General features: G+C 46.3%; 1 protein-coding gene across 1 annotated transcript in view; it reads right to left on the reverse strand.

Annotated features, from left to right (window-relative positions):
• LOC138759091 (pyruvate carboxylase, mitochondrial-like) overlaps positions 1 to 16,884 on the reverse strand; it is a 403,275-nt gene that overhangs the window by 45,856 nt on the left and 340,535 nt on the right. Inside the window, exons 14-15 of the mRNA XM_069928989.1 lie at positions 15,563 to 15,803; positions 1,980 to 2,229 (exon numbers count right to left, since the gene is read on the reverse strand). Coding sequence (XP_069785090.1) covers positions 1,980 to 2,229; positions 15,563 to 15,803 — 491 coding nt within the window. The remainder of the gene's footprint in view (positions 1 to 1,979; positions 2,230 to 15,562; positions 15,804 to 16,884) is intronic.

Below are 16,884 nucleotides of genomic sequence, written 5' to 3' on the forward strand. Positions count from 1 at the left end.
TGAGTGTGTGAATGTGTGTGTTTGTATGTATATGTCTGTGTGTGTGAGTATGTCTGTGAGTATATGTGAGTGTGTGTATCTGTGTGTGAGTTTGTGTGTGTAAGCATATGAGTGTGTCTGTGTGGGGAGGGGGGGCATGTTTCCAGTGTGCACTAATTACGTTGTATAAAAGCCGGGGAAGAGTTGTTTGCAATGGAACGATTTATGGCAGTGGTTCCAAATATTTTTCTTCCCACTCACATACCACTTTTAAGTTATCCCCATGCCATCAGTGCTCTGTGATTTGTAAGGGATTGCTTAAGGTGGGATGTAAGAAGGGAAGGTTGAGAATCACTGCTCTATGCCCAAATGTTACTGAAATATTTTGCTTGAGTAAATTGTCATTGGGCCATTTCTTTTGGAGTTATGGAACCGTGCACATAATGAGTCAATTAGGTACAATTAAAACAGTGGTTTTCAAACTTTTTTCTTTCCACCTACATCCCATCTTAAGCAATCTCTCTTACTAATCACAGAGCACCGATGGCATAGAGATTACTTAAATAAGTTGTATGTGAGTGGAAAGAAAAAGGTTGAGAACCACTGATTAGAGGGTATTGGGCTGAATGCAGGTAAATAGAGCAAGCCTAGTTAGCCAGCTGGATAGCATAGACATTGGGCCGAAGGGCCTGTTTCTGTGCTGTGTGAGTCTGAGGGAGGACATTTATGTAAAACCTATGGTTCATTTTTACCAAACTCCATGTTGTGTGCAGTAAAATCCACTATTAACCAAAGGTTGTTTACACACACACACACACACATTCAGATATACACACTGAAAGACACACACACAAACACATAGGTGTACCCACACACAAGCACACACTCACAGACACACATACACACACACATACACAAACATTCTCACACCATCACATGCATATTCACACACACCCAAACTCTTACACGCACAAACTTATGCACACACATGAGTGTGCATGCACACGCACACACGCACATTCAAACATACACAATTACACACACAAACATGCATATACATACACATGCGCATGCACGCACACACACATGATTGTGCACACATGCTTGCACATGCACACATAGTCACACACACTCGTGGACATGCACAAAGAGCCACACACATGCATACAGACATACACTTTCACGCACACAGAGAAACACACACAAATATATACACACAATCACATGCATACACAATTATGTTACACGTACATGCACATGCATATCTGGTGGGAGGGTAGAAGCAAAAAAAGTTGGGAAGATGACAGGAAAATTGGAGGAGTTATGGACTGCATTGAAGGCTATGGTAGGTTACAACAGGATATGGACAGAATGCAGAGTTGGGCAGAAAAGTGGCAGATGGAGTTCAATCTGGAGAAGGCAGAATACAGGGTTAAAGGCAAGATTCGCAACAAGGTGGAAGAAGAGGGATGAGACCAAATCCATACATCTCTCAAGTTCACTATACAGGTCATTAGGATAGTTAAGAAGGCTGAATGGATGCTGATTGTCATTAGTCGGCGGATCGAGTTCAAGAGCCATGAAGCTCTACAAATCTTTGGTGAGATCATACTTGGAATATTGTGTTCAGTTCTGGACACCTCGGTGCTTTGTTGCAGCATCAGAGGGCAAACATTCAGATTAAACCCATCTTGCAAGCATTACTCCAAAAAATTAAAAAATAGTAGAAGATGAAAAGTAAGAGAGTGTCTTTGGCTAATTGATTATTCAGGAATCGGATGGCAGTGGGGAAGAAGCTGTCCTTATGCTGCTGAGTTCTCGTCTTCAGGCTTATCCGATTGTAGCAGAGTGAAGAGAGTATGGCCTGGCTGGAGGGGTCTTTGAGGATAGAGGCTGCGTTTTTAAGACCGACATGGGGATGGAAAAGGGGGAGTAAGGTGGGAATGGGGGGAACAGGAGGAGGGTGGAACAGGGGGGGTGACCCTACACTGCCGACTGACCTGTGTCGTGATCCGTCCCCTGGGTACAGGCCACCAAGGCTCCCATGCTGGGCTGAGAAGTCATGCCGGACATAGAGTCCACAGCCACGTCAACCACATCAGCCCCGGCATGAGCCGCAGCCAGCATCGAGGCTACGCCAGCGCCCGCTGTGTCATGTGTGTGCACGTGCAATGGCACATCCGGGAAGCGCTCCCTCAGTGCACTGATGAGCACCTCTGCCGAGTTAGGCTTCAGCAAACCCGCCATGTCCTGTAAAACACCGAAGGTCAGAGATCAGTGCAAAGTCACCCATAACGATAGGTTACTCTTTGAGCAGCACAATGAAACAACCATAGAACCACAAAGTGACAGAGAGAAGGGGGGATGGAGCAAAGTCCATCAATTCAGTAACAATCGTTCTATGTCAGAATGTGGTGTTACAGTGAATCACAGAGAGCAGGTAGCAGTGTTACAGTGAGTCACAGAGCGCAGGGAGCTGTGTTACAGTCACTCACAGAGTACAGGGTGTGTGTGTTACAATAAGACACAAAGTGCATGGCACGATGTTATAGTTAGACAGAATGCAGGGTGGGGTGTTACAGTAAGACAAAGTACAGGATGGGATGTTACAGTGAGTCACAGAGTGCAGGGTACCATGTTACAGTGAGACAAAGTTCAGGGTGCAGTGTTACAGTGAGTCACAGAGTGCAGGGTACGGTGTGCAGTGGGTCATAGAGTGCAGGGATGATAGTGTACAGTGAGATACAGAGTGCAGGATGGGTTGTTACACTGAATGACAGAGTGGTTATAGTTTACAGTGAGTCATAGAGACAAGATGCGGTATCTTTAACTCTGTAACTCACAATAACACTGCACACTGTGTTCTGCAACTCAATGTAACGCCGCACCCCGAACTCTGTAACACTGCTACTTGCACCCTGTAACTCACTGTAACACTGTACCCTGCACTCTTGACTCGCTGTAACACATTATAACAGTGCACCCAAAACTCTGTGTTTCACTGTAACACTCCAACCTGCACTCTTTCACTCTGGTCTCACTATAACAACGCAACCTGCACTCTGGGTCCCACTGCACACCATACACTGCACTCTGTGACTCACTGTAACACTGCACCCTGAACTCTGTGTCTCACTGTAACATGGTACCCTGCACTCTGTGACTCACTGTAACATCCCATCCTGTACAGTGAGTCACAGGGTGCAGAGTGCTGTGTTAATGTACGCTGCGTTCTGCACTGTAGCAGTGCACCCCAAACTGTGACTCACTGTAACACTGCACTCTGCGACTCATTTTATCACTGAGCGCTGCACTCTATGACTCGCTATAACACTACACTCTGCACTCACAATAACATTGCACACTGCACTCTGTGATTCCCTTTAACACCACACCCTACACTGTGTGACTCACTGCAATGTGGCACCCTGCACTCTGTGCCTCAATGAACATCATTCCCTGCACTCTGTAACTCACTATAACACTGCACCCTTCACTTTGTCCCCAAAGTCTGTGACTTGCTGTGACACTTCACTCTGAACTCTGTGACTCACTGTAACACTGCACCCTTCACTTTGTCCTTCACTGTAATACCACGCCCTGCACTCTGTGGCCCACTGTACCACCACAACCTTCATGGTAATACAACATCCTGTTCTCTGTGACTAACTGTTAAACTACATGCTACACTCTGTGTCTCGCTGTAACACCTTCCCCTGCACTCTTGACTCACTGTAACACCACACCCTGAAGCACTTCACTCTGCACTCTGTGATTCACTGTAACACTGTACCCTGTACTTTTTGACTCACTGTGACACTGCATCCTGCATGCTGTGCCTCACTGACCACCGCACCCTGCACTCTGTAGCTCAATGTAACAACGCACGCTGCACTCTGTGACTCACTGTAACACCCCACCCTGCACTCTGTAATTTATCTAACACCACACCTGTGCTCCATGACTCACTGTAACACTGCATCCAGCAGTCTGTAACTCAGTGTAACACACCACCCTGCACTCTGTGTCTCACTGTAACATGGCACCCTGCAGACGGTAACTCACTGTAACACTGCACCCTGCACTCTGTGCCTCATTGAACACTGCACTCTGCACTCTGACTCACTGTAACACCCTACCCTGCATTCTGTAACTCACAATAGCACCGCACTCTGAAGTCTGTGACTTGGTGTAACACTGAACTCTGTGACTCACTGTAAACTGCACCCTGAACTCTGTGGCTGAATGTAACACCAACTTACACTCTTTCTCTCACTGTAACACGGCACTTGCACTCTGTGACTCACTGTAACACCCTACCCTGCATTCTGTAACTCACTGTAAGAGCACCCTTCACTCTACTGCCAGGACTTCAAGAGTGGAGTTACAGGGAAAGATTAAACAGGTTAGGACTTTATTCCTTGGAGCAAAGAAGAATGAGAGGAGATTTGATTGAGATTTACAAGACTATGAGAGGAATAGTCAGAGTGGATGTGAGTAGGGTTTTTCCACTTAGATTGGGGGAGATAAATACGAGAGGACATAGTTTTAAGCTGAAAGGGGAAAAGTGTTGGGGGAATATTAGAGGGAAGGTCTTCACTCATAGAGTGGTGGGAGTGCAGAATGAGCTGCCATTTGACAGAGTGAACGTGGGCTCAATCATGTGTTTAAAGAATAAATTGGACAGACACATGGATGGAAGAGATCTGGAGGGTTATGGAGTGAGAGCAGATCAGTGGGTCTACAGAGATGATGGTCAGCACAGACTAAAAGGGCTGAATGGCATGTTTTTCTGTGCTGTTGCGTTACATGTTTCCTTGTAGTTCAGCGACATACAGTTGAAGAAAGCCTTTTTGTATGCATTGTCTGAAGTCCTCAAGGTTCCATCGACCAACCTGATACATCCAATCTTTGTGGATATTAACGTCGCCCATGATAACTGCTGTTCCATCCATATGTGGTTCCAACATTTCTTGATTTATAGCCTGTCCCACTATAATGTTATTATTAGGTGGCCTGGAGACAACTCCCACCAGTGATCTTTTCTCCTTTACTACCAGCCCCCCCACATCTCCATCGGGCACACAAAACTCAAAACGGTCAACCAGTTTACCTATCTCGGCTGCACCATTTCATCAGATGCAAGGATCGACAACGAGATAGACTACAGACTCGCCAAGGCAAATAGCGCCTTTGGAAGACTACACAAAAGAGTCTGGAAAAACAACAAACTGAAAAACCTCACAAAGATAAGCGTATACAGAGCCGTTGTCATACCCACACTCCTGTTCGGCTCCGAATCATGGGTCCTCTACCGGCATCACCTACGGCTCCTAGAACGCTTCCACCAGCGTTGTCTCCGCTCCATCCTCAACATTCATTGGAGCGCTTTCATCCCTAAGGTCGAAGTACTCGAGATGGCAGAGGTCGACAGCATCGAGTCCACGCTGCTGAAGATCCAGCTGCGCTGGGTGGGTCACGTCTCCAGAATGGAGGACCATCACCTTCCCAAGATCGTGTTATATGGCGAGCTCTCCACTGGCCACCGTGACAGAGGTGCACCAAAGAAAAGGTACAAGGACTGCCTAAAGAAATATCTTGGTGCCTGCCACATTGACCACCGCCAGTGGGCTGATATCGCCTCAAACCGTGCATCTTGGCGCCTCACAGTTTGGCGGGCAGCAACCTCCTTTGAAGAAGACCGCAGAGCCCACCTCACTGACAAAAGGCAAAGGAGGAAAAACCCAACACCCAACCCCAACCAACCAATTTTCCCCTGCAACCGCTGCAACCGTGTCTGCCTGTCCCGCATCGGACTTGTCAGCCACCAACGAGCCTGCAGCTGACGTGGACATTTACCCCCTCCATAAATCTTCGTCCGCAAAGCCAAGCCAAAGATTCCTCATCTCTATGAAGATTCAACATTTTGCTCCTTTGGTTTGACATCATCTCTCATTGTTGCCCTGATCTCATCCTTGACTAAGAGTGACACCCCACCTCCCTTACCTTCCTGCCTGTCCTGTGTATTCCTGATGTGCTTGGGCATTTAATTCCTAATCCACTCTACCCTGCAACCATGTTTCTGTAATAGCTGCAACATCATACCCTTGTTCACCAAGATCACTGACCTTGTTTCAAATACTACAGGTATTTAGATCAAGTGCCCTGACACCCACTGTGCTTTTGAAATCTGGTGACCATTGTCTTTTTAGGATGATGTTTATCCCCTCTAGAGAGAGGTTTAGATGTTTATCCCCTCTAAAAAGAGACAGACACCTCTTTTTTCCCATTTGCCTTTACTTTCTCCGCACTCTTCTATATTACTTCATCCACCCCTCTCCAGACTGTTAAAACGCACCCCCCCACCATTTAGTTTGAAGCCCTGATAGATCCCTTGTAAAGCCTCAACGTTTACATCTCTGCTTTCAGATTCTATCTCTTTCTAAATGAATGCCTTTATTTTTTTCAAGATTCGATTCTAAAATGTGTGATGTTACATGTGATTGCATTTAGTCTGCTATAAGGCAGCAAAAAATGCGCTATCAGCGGAAATTGCCCGGCACCCCTTGCAGTCACAGAAAGGGAAGTAAAAGAGAGTTCCTTCAGTCACTGAGTGTCTGTGGATTCACCTCCAGTGCTTCCCGCAGCCTCTGCCACCGCGCAGACTCCAATCCAAACATCAGCTCCAGATCCAAACTTTTGACCCAATCAGGAATCCTCCGCACCCTCTCGTGTCCCGGTTCTGATAACTGGTATTCCCTCACCAGTCTCCAGCAGCCCGCAGCCTTGGAACACCAACAGCCCGCAGCTCGTGTATTTTTCAGCCACAGAACCTCTCACTGGTCCAACCCTCCCTGGTCCGCCCCACCGTGGTCACCGTCCCGATTATCTACTAACTGCATATGTTTTTGGAGGGTGGGAGAAAATGCCTGCAGGTCGCAGGAGCATTGGGAGGAGGAGCAAAAGTCTTGGCAGAGACTTGTGCAGAAGGGAGGGCAACTGAAAGGTTAAACCCAGAGTTGATTTGTGGGAATGACTATTTGAGATAATTGGCAGGGAGAAATAAAAGGAGCGGCCAGTGTGTGAGTGGCCCAGTTTAGGAGTGGAACTTTGAGGGTTTGGTTTGAGAGGTTTCGGCAAGCAGAGGCTGATTCCAAGAAGTTAAGGTCCTTAAAATTAAGGTAGGAAGAGTTAATGAAGAGAGCTTGAGCAGTGGAAAGTTCCAAGTATAGCATGTGGGAAATATGGGACAGCACAATTATCCCCAATGAGGTACATCCAGCTGCAGTTTCCTACTAGACTGAGTTAGGGAGCTGGAGCTGGACAAACTCCAGATCATTTGGGAGGCAGAGGCAGTTATAGAGATGAGCTTCAGGGAGAAAGTCACCCCCAAAAGGCAGGAGACAGGTAACTGGGTGACTGTTAGGAGAGGGAAGGGGAAAAGTACCCTTATGGCCATTCCCCTCAACAACAAGTATACTGCATTGGGGGGACGATCTACCAGGGATAAATCGAGGTGGGCTCATCTTCAGCACAGAGGCTGCCCCCCTCCCCCCCACCCCCGCTCAGAAGGGAGGGGTGAGAAGAATAGAGCTATAGTCATTGGGGACTTAGGAGAGCAGATAGTAGGTTCTGTGATTGAGATTGAGGCTCCTGGATAATATTTGGCCTCCCAGGTACCAGGGTCAGATGTCTCTGATCCAATTCACAGCTTTCTGGAGGGGGAGAGAGAGTAACCAGAAGGGATGAGGCCCTGAAGAGGGAATATAAGGAGTTAGGAAGGAAGTTAAAAAGCAGGACCTCAGGGGTGGTAATCTCAGGAATGTTGCCTGCGCCACACGCCAAAGAGAGTAAGAACAGGAAGTTGTGGCAGATGAATGTGTGGCTGAAGGGTTGGTGCACGGGGCAAGGGTTCAGATTTGTGGATCATTGGGGTCTCTTCTGGGGAAGGTACAAAAAGGTCAGGCTCCATCTGAATTGGAGGGGGATGCTGGTAGGCGGGTTTTCTAGAGAGTGTAAACTTATTTGGCCGGGGGTTAGGAATCAGAATGTGAGGCAGAGATTAGTGTGAAAAGTCAATACCATGATGCTGTGTGCTCTGAGGTGCTGAGGAGGGATAGGCAGAAACCAAAACATAAAGGTAGCAGGTTAGAGGGGTTGAAATGTTTCTATTTCAATGCCAGGCGTATTAGGAATAAAGAGGATGGACTGAGAGCATGGATCAGTTCATGGAACTACAATGTTGTGGGCATTACAAAGACTTGGCTGGAGGAAGGGCAGGATTGGCTGATGCAGATACCAGGGTTTAGATGTTTTAAAAATAATATGATGGGATGTAGAAAAAGGGGTGGGGAGGGGAGTAGCATTACTGGTCAGGGATAGTATCACGGCTATAGAAAGGGAGGATGCCGTAGAGGGTGTGGGTGGAAGTCAGAAATAGGAAGGGAGCTCTCACTGTGCTGGGAGTCATCTATAGGCCTCCAAATACATCGAGGAAAAGATAAGCAGTCAGATTTTGGAATGGTGTGGGAAATACAGGATTGTAGTTATGAGTGATTTCAACTTCCCTGACTGCAAGAGGGATAGATGAGGCTGAATTTGACAGGAGTGTACAAGAAGAATTCCTGACACAGTATGTGGACCAACCGACGAGAGGAGAGGCCATACTGGACCTGGTTCTGGGAAATGAACCTGGTCAGTTGGCGGACCTCTCAGTGGGGGATCATTTTGGTGAGAGTGACCACAAATCCCTGAGCTTCAACGTAGCTATGGAAAAGGATATAAACAGTCAAACTGGGAAAGTGTTTTATTGGGGAAGGGCTAATTATGAAGGGAAGAGACAGGAACTAGTGAGCGTAAATTGGAAACAGATGTTCAACAGGTGAAAACACAGAAGTCATGTGGAAGAAGCTTAAGGCCCATGTGTGCTGGGTTCAGGATAGGTATGTCCCACTGGGACAAGGAAAAGATTGTAGGAAAAGGGAACCATGGCTGATGAAACAGGTCAGGCAACTAGTCAAGAGGAAGAAGGAAGCATACATTAGATATAGGAAGCAGGAAACAGGAAGGATTCATGAGAAGTATATGTTAGCTTAAGAAAGGACTTAGGAGAGCTTGATGGGCTTGAAGGCCTTGACAAGTAGAATTAAGGAGAACCCCAAGGTTCCATGCATATTTGAAGAACAGAAGGATGATGAGAATGAAGGTGGGACTACTAAAGGATAAAGGATAAAGGAAGCAGAAGGGATTGGGGAAGTGCTACACGAATACTTTCCATCAGTATTCACAAAAGAAAAGTGTGACAGAGTATTTAGAGGTGGTTTGGGAGGAATTGTTAGAACAGCTTACATACACACATTTTAAAACACAGAAAATTTGTAGGACTTTTGCAGAGTGCTTTTTGCAAGAGGCAACAAACTGGACAGCAGCTTGTGATCTGGGAGAGCTTGTGATCTTTACAGGCAGAGGAGAACAGTTTTGATCTCAGAGAGGGAGGGTGTGAAACAGAGAGTCACAGAAATCAGTTCCAGAAGGACAAGCTGGCAAACTTTGGAAGGCTGCCTGGTCAAAGGAGAAGACTGGCGGTGTGAAAGGTGACCTAAAAGAAAGAGGATCATCTGGAGAACACTGAAGGGGGCAAGTTTCATCAGCAAGACTGATTGAGAAGGAATCAGTTGCGGATATCCTGGAAACGGAATCTCTCTCTGACAACCAGCAAGAAACCCTCCTGAGTGGTAACCATTTGCCTGTTAAGCACCAAAGACTGGTGAACTTTGTTAATGCTAATTTCTGTGCACAGTACAAGAATTGCCTGCAACCAGTGAGATTGGAGAGTGATCCAAAGAACTTTTCTAATCTTAAATGTACATTACACACACCTGCGTTTAGTATTAGAGGGGGGATTAAGTAGTTAGGTAGGTTAAGTAAATAGATTAAGTAATAAGTTAAAGTTCAATTCTGTTTTCTTGTTCAAATTTAATTAAAAACTACTTTTGTTTAAGTAACCTTGTGTTGTGGTGTATATCTATTGCTACTGGTTTTTGGGGTCCTCTGGACTCCGTAACAAAAGGACCTTGATCACTGTGAGGTTGAAAATGATCAGCCCTGTGTATTGGGCAATGTAGAAATTAAGGAGGCGGAAGTGTTGGATCTTCTTAAAAACACGAAGATTGTGCCACAGGGCCAGACACAATATATCCCAGGCTTCTGTGAGATGTGAAAGCTGGGGCAGTAGCTATGATCTTTGAATCCTCCTTGGCCCAGGGCAGGTGTTGGAGGATTGGAGAATTGCAAATGTAGTCCACTTGTTTAAAACAGGTAATCAGGAGAATCCTGGGAAATATAGACTGGTGAGTTTTATGTCAGTGGTGTGTAAACTATTGGAGAGGATTCTTAAGAAAAGGATCTATGAGCATTTGGAGAAGTTTTGTCTATTCAAGGATAGTCAACATTGTTTTCTGAAGGGAAGGTCATGCTTCACGGGTCTAATGGAGTTTTTTAAGAGGTAACAAAAGGAATTGATGAGGGTAGGTGGTAGATGTGGTCTATGTGGGTTCTAGCAAGGCATTTGACAAGGTCCCCCATGAGAGACTCATCCAGAAAGTCATGAGTTACGGGAACAATGGAACAGTGGATAAAAAAATGGCTTGTAGGAAGAAAGGAGAGAGTAGTAATGGAAGGAATGTATTCTACATGGAGGTCGGTGACTAGTGGAGCGTCGCAGGGATCTGTTCTGGGATCCCTGCTCTTTGTGATTTTTATAAATGACCTGGATGAAGAGACGGAAGGATGGGTCAGTAAGTTATAAGAGGATATAGACAAGATACACAGTTGGGCAGAGAAGTGGCAGATGCATTTCAATTCAGATAAGTGTGAGGTGTTGTATTTTGGAAGGACAAACCCGAAGGTTGAGTACAGCGTTAATGGACAGTTACTTTAGGGTGTGGATGAACAGAGGGACCTTGGGGTCCAAATCCATACATCCCTCAAGGTCATCGCACAGGTTGATAGGATAGTTAAGGACTATGGGATGTTGAGATTCATTACTAGAGGGATTGAGTTCAGGAATAGAGAGGTCATGTTGCAAATCAGCTGAGACCACACAGAGTATCGAGTTCAGTTCAGGTCACCTTATTACAGGAAGGATGCGGAAGCTATGGAGAGAGTGCAGAGGAGATTGACCAGAATTGGGAAACAAGTCTTATGAGGCAAAGTTAGCAGAGCTGGGACTTTTCACTTTGGAGAATAGAAGGAGGAGAGGAGAGGGCAGGATCAGCAAACATTAGAGGATATGAGTAGAAAGTGAAGGGATGGAAGTTTAGAGGGGACGTCAGGGGTACATTCTACTTACACAAAAAGTTGTAGGTGCCTGCAATGCCTTGCCGGGGAGATGGTGGAGGCTGGAACATAAGGGACATTTGAGAGACACTTAGACACATGATTGAAAGAAAAAGAGGGTTATGGGGTAGGAAGGGATTAGTACTTTTTTTAGGAAGGAATATGTGTATCAGCATAACATCAAGGGCTGAATGGCCTGCACTGTGCTGTGTTATACTATGTTCTATGTTATTGGGAGAACGAACAATCCCTTCACAGACAGCAGACAGATTTGGATAAAGCTGCTGGCCTGCGATCATGTAGCGCCTACCTCATTAGAACCATAGAACACAACAGAACAGCAGGCCATTTGGCCCTTCTAATAATGGCTGACTATTATTCCGCTAGTTCCACTGACCTGCTTCAATTCCATAAACCTCCCATCCAGGTATCTATGTAATTTATTCTTAAAACACACGACCGAGTCCGCATTCACTACACTAGATGGTAGCTTGTTCCACACTCCCACCACTCGCTGGGTGAATTTAATTTTTACAGGCCATTTGGGCCCATCAGTCGATTCCAACCAACGTACAACTATTAACCTGCACCCCCGGTATGTTTTTGAGCAGTGGGAGGAAACCAGTGCTCCTGAGAAAACCCACATAGACACGGGAAGAATATACAAACTCCTTATAGACACTGCAGTATTCGAACCCCAGTCCGGTCCTGATTGCTGGTGCTGTAATGGTGTTGAGCTAATCACTATGCCAACTGTGCTGCCCTACTTCCCCTTAAACCTTTCCCCTTTCAGCTTAACCCTATGACCTCTCATATTTATCTCCCCCAATCTTAGTGGAAAAACCCTACTTGTATCCACTCTTGTCTATACCTCTTGTAATTTTGTAAACCTCAATCAAATTTCCCCTCATTCTACTTGGCTCCAAGAAATGAAGTCCTAAGATGTCTAATCTTGCTCTGTAACTCAACTCCTGAATACCTGGCAATATCCTAGTAAATCTTCTCTGCACTCTTTCAATCTTATTGACATTCTTCCAGTAGTTTGGCGCCCAAAACTGCACACAATATTCCAAATTTGGCCTCACCAATGCCTTAAATAACTTCAACATAACATCCCAACTCCTAGATGCAATACTTTGATTTATAAAGGCTAAGATGCCAAAAGGTCTCTTTACAGCCCTGTCCACCTGCGACACCATCTTCCAGGAACAAAGTACTTGTATTCCCAGATCTCTCTGCTCCTCTGTACTCCTCAGTGCCTGACCATTTACTGTGTATGTCCTACCTTGGTTTCCCCTTCCAAAATGCATCTCTTCACACTTGTCTGCATTAAACTCCATCTGCCATTTTTTGGCCCTTTCTCCCAGTTGGTCCAGATCCCTCTCCAAGCTTTAAAAATCTTCCTCACTGTCCACAACGTCTCCAATCTTGTGTCATCAGCAAAGTTTGAAATCCAATTCACCACATTATCATCCAGATCATTGATTATAGATAACAAAGAACAATGGTCCCAGCACCAATCCCTGAGGCAACCCCACTAATCACAGGCCTCCAATCTGAGAAGCAACAATCCATTACCACCCTCTGTTTGCTCCTACAGCCAATTTCGAATCCAGTTTACAACCTCTCCATCAATACCTAGTGTCATAACCTTCTGAACTAATCTCCCATGTGGGACCTTGACAAAGGCTTTACTAAAGTCCATGTAAACAGCATCCACAGGCTTTTCTTCATCAACTTTCTTGCTAACCTCTTCGAAAAACTCTACAAGATTCGTTAAACACAATCTGCCACACACAAAGTCATGCTGACTGTCTAAATATCTATATATCCTGTCTCTCATAACTCCTTCCAATAATTTACCCGTTACTGACTTCAGGCTCACCGGCCGATAATTATTTTTGCAAGCTTTTTTAACCAACAGGACGACAATCCTCTGGCACCTCACCCGTGTCTAAGGACATTTTGAATATATCTGTCAGGGCCCCTGAAATTTCTACACTTGTCTCCCTTAAGGTCCAAGGGAATAGCTGAACCTCAGCTCGTTTTATGCCTCGTTCAATACATTTTAGACACATTTTGAGAGATTTTGGCACAGCGGTGGTAAGGGAGGGGTTGAAGGAGAAAGGGAGAGTAGGGGACAGCTGAGAGCAGATCAGCTATGGATCTTACATGCTCAAAGGGTCAGGTCGCTCTCCCTCCTGCTCCTCTGCCTTTTGGAATCAAGTTGAGAGACAAGAGCACATGCTCCTGAATGCCCAAGGCTGCTGTGCTGAGGTGGCACAGTTAGTGTCTCATTATTACAGTGCCAGTGACACAGCTTCAAAACCCCAGCTGTCTGTGAGGATTTTGTACCTTCTCCTCATGTCAACATAAGTTTCCTCCGGCTCTCTGGTTTCCTCCCACCCTACAAAAATGATTGGTGTTGTAGCTTAAGACCAAAGGACATAGGAGCAGAAATAGACCATTCAGCCCATCGAGTCTACCACATCATTCATGAGCTCACATACTCAGCCCCACTGACTGGCCTTCTCCCTATAACCTTTGATCCCCTGGCTAATTAAAAACTTAAATACACCTAATGACCTGTCCTCCACAACTGCCTGTGGCAACAAATTCCATTGATTCACTATCCTCTGGCTGAAGAAATTCCACTATATCTCTGTTCTAAGTGGACGCTCTTCAATCCAGAAGTCAAGCCCTCCCACCATGGTAAAAAAAACATGTTCACATGTTGTCAAACACTCCTCATATGATGACCCTTTCATTCCTGGAATCATCCTTGTGAACCTCCTCTGAACCCTTTCCAACGTCAGCACATCCTTTCTTAAACGAGGAGCGCAAACCAGCTCACAATCCTCCACATGAGGTCTCAACAGTGCCCGACAAAGCCTCAACATCACATTCCTACTCCTATATTCTATTCCTCTTGAAATGAACGTCAACATTTCATTTGCCTTCATCACCACTGATTCAACCTACAAGTTTACCTTCAGACTGTCTTGCATGAGAATTCCCAGGTCCCTTTGCATCTGGGGATTTTCAGTCTACTTCCCATTTAGAAAACAGTCTAACCGTTTATTTTTTCTACTGAAGTGCATGACTGTCCACTTTCCGACATTATGTTTGCACTTCTCTGTGCATTCTGCCCATCTGTCTAAGTCCTTCTGCAGCCTTCCTGATTCCTTAGCTCCACCTGCTCCTCCACCTCCCTTCATATCATCTGCAAACTTGGCCCACAAAGCTATTCATTCCATAATCCAAATAATTAATATACAACATAAAACATACCGGCCACAACCCCGACCCCTGTGGAACACCACCAGCAACTGCCAGCCGATCCAAATTGGATCCCAGTATTCGGACACTGCATCCTGTCAATCAGCCAGTGCTCTCCCCTGCTGGTCTGTTCCGTTATACCATGTGCTCTCATGATATAAAGTAGCCTCATGTGTAATTGATGAATTTGGGCCATGTTCTTGTAGACTGGAGGGGCTAGTTACCGCTTTCTCTGCCTTCATAAATCATAGTATAGAGTATAGGAGCTGGGAAGTGATGCTGCAGTTGTTTAAGGCATTGCTGAGGCCAAGTTTGAAGTATTGTATTCAGTTCTGGTCTCCAAATTATAGAAAGGTATATATAAGGTATATATAAGGTAGAGAGGGTACAGAGAAAATTTACAAGGATGTTGCCTGGCTTACAGCATCTAGAGTACGGAGAAAGATTAAGGAGACGGGGACTTTATTCATTGGAACGTAGACAGCTGAGAGAGGATTTGATAGAGGTATTTAAAATTATGAAGGGAATAGAAAGACGTAAGTAGACTCTTTCCTCTGAAGGCAGGGGAGGTTGGAACAAGAGGCCATAAGTTAAGGGTAAGGGGGGCAAAACTTTAGGAGAAATGTTAAAGGATGCTTCTTCACTCAGAGTGGTGGCAGAATGGAATGATCTTCCAGAGATAGTTGCGGCAGGGTCCCTTCTATCATTTAAGAGAAGGTTGGATGTGTACATGGATATGAGGGAGTTGGAGGGTTATGGGCGGAGAGCAAGAGGGGAGAACTAGTAGAGTTGTTCAAGTGAGCCGGCGAGGACTCGAAGGGCTGATATGGCCTGTAAACGGTTATATATGGTTATACATGTAATTATGGTTGGTGTTACAGTGGGGATTTGACCCTGACCCTCTCCAAGCCTTCACCGCCATGGATGAACCTTCCCCACCAGTGGTGTAGATGCCGACAGTGCTCACCTTAATGCCAAGTATGTGCGTGCCAGCAGCCACCAGCTCTTCGGCAAGGTTCAGGTAGTACTGCAGTGAGTACTTGTCCCTAGTGGGGTTACACACGTCTCCTGTGTAGGACAGAGCAGCCTCCACCACGCCGCCCGCATTGCCTGCTGCCTCCACGCCCAGCAGCATGTTGGGAAGGTAGTTCAGGGAGTCGAACACTCGGAAGATGTCCATCCCGTTCTCCTTGGCCACCTTGCAGAACCTGAGGGCGGGGGGAGGAGGTGAGGGAGGGAAATGAGGGACAGAACCACAACTGCTACGCAATGCTCACAGGGACCAGGGGGATTCCATCACCCCGTCTCCTTCCCCTCAGTGTCTATCAACCCATCTTTGTCCACTCAGTGTCAGACCTCCCTTCCCCTCCCCCTCAGTGCCCTGCCACACACTCTCCCACACCCTTCCCATTCTGAAAATGAAAATTAATCTCCTGTGAGTGGAGTCACAGACCACAGAACATTCCAGCATAGTACAGGCCACATAAACCTAAGTAAACCCATGCAAACCTACTCCACAGCAGTTTCACTCTTTCCTCCCTCACACTCATAATACTCCATTTTTCTCTATTTTTACATGTTTCTGTTAAAGGGTCTTTTCAATGTCCCTACTGTACCAGCCTCCACCACCACTCCTGACAATGCACCCTAGTGCCTCCCCTAAACTTTGCTCCCCTCACCTTGTTCAGACTTCCTGTAGTGTTCGCTACTCTCGCTCTGGGAAAAAGGTGCCAACTGTCCACCCTGTCTAAGCCCCTCATAATTTTAAACAGCTCTGTGGTCACTTCTCATCCTTGATCGCACCAAAGATAAAAGACTGAGTTCCGTTAACCTTGCTCTAAGAGACACATTCTCCAATCCAGGCAACATCCTGGTAAATCTCCTCTGCACACTCTAAAGCACTGACATTTTCCTGTAACTAGAACTGAACACAATACTCCAAGTGTGATCCAACCAGAGTTATATAGCGTTAAACGAGAAAGTCACGGAGGGTCCACGGTGACCAACATTTCGGGCCTGGGCCCTATGTCAGGGTACAAGCAAAATGCGAGCAGATTCCTGAATAAAAAGTTGGGGGAGGAAGGGGCAGGGGAGGAGGAGGAAAGATCAGGGGGAGGAGGAAGAGGCAGAGGAGGTGCAAGGAGGGAGGAATGGGCAGGGGAGGAGAGGAGGGAGAAAGGGGCAGGGGGAGTGAGGAGGGGAGGAGGGAGGAAGGGGCAGGGGAGGAGGAGGAGGGAGGAAGGGGCAGGGGGGTGAGGAGGAGAGGAGGGAGGGTAAGGAAGGAGGAGA

This window comes from Narcine bancroftii, chromosome 3, assembly GCF_036971445.1.
Source record: "Narcine bancroftii isolate sNarBan1 chromosome 3, sNarBan1.hap1, whole genome shotgun sequence".
Classification (NCBI taxonomy): domain Eukaryota; kingdom Metazoa; phylum Chordata; class Chondrichthyes; order Torpediniformes; family Narcinidae; genus Narcine; species Narcine bancroftii.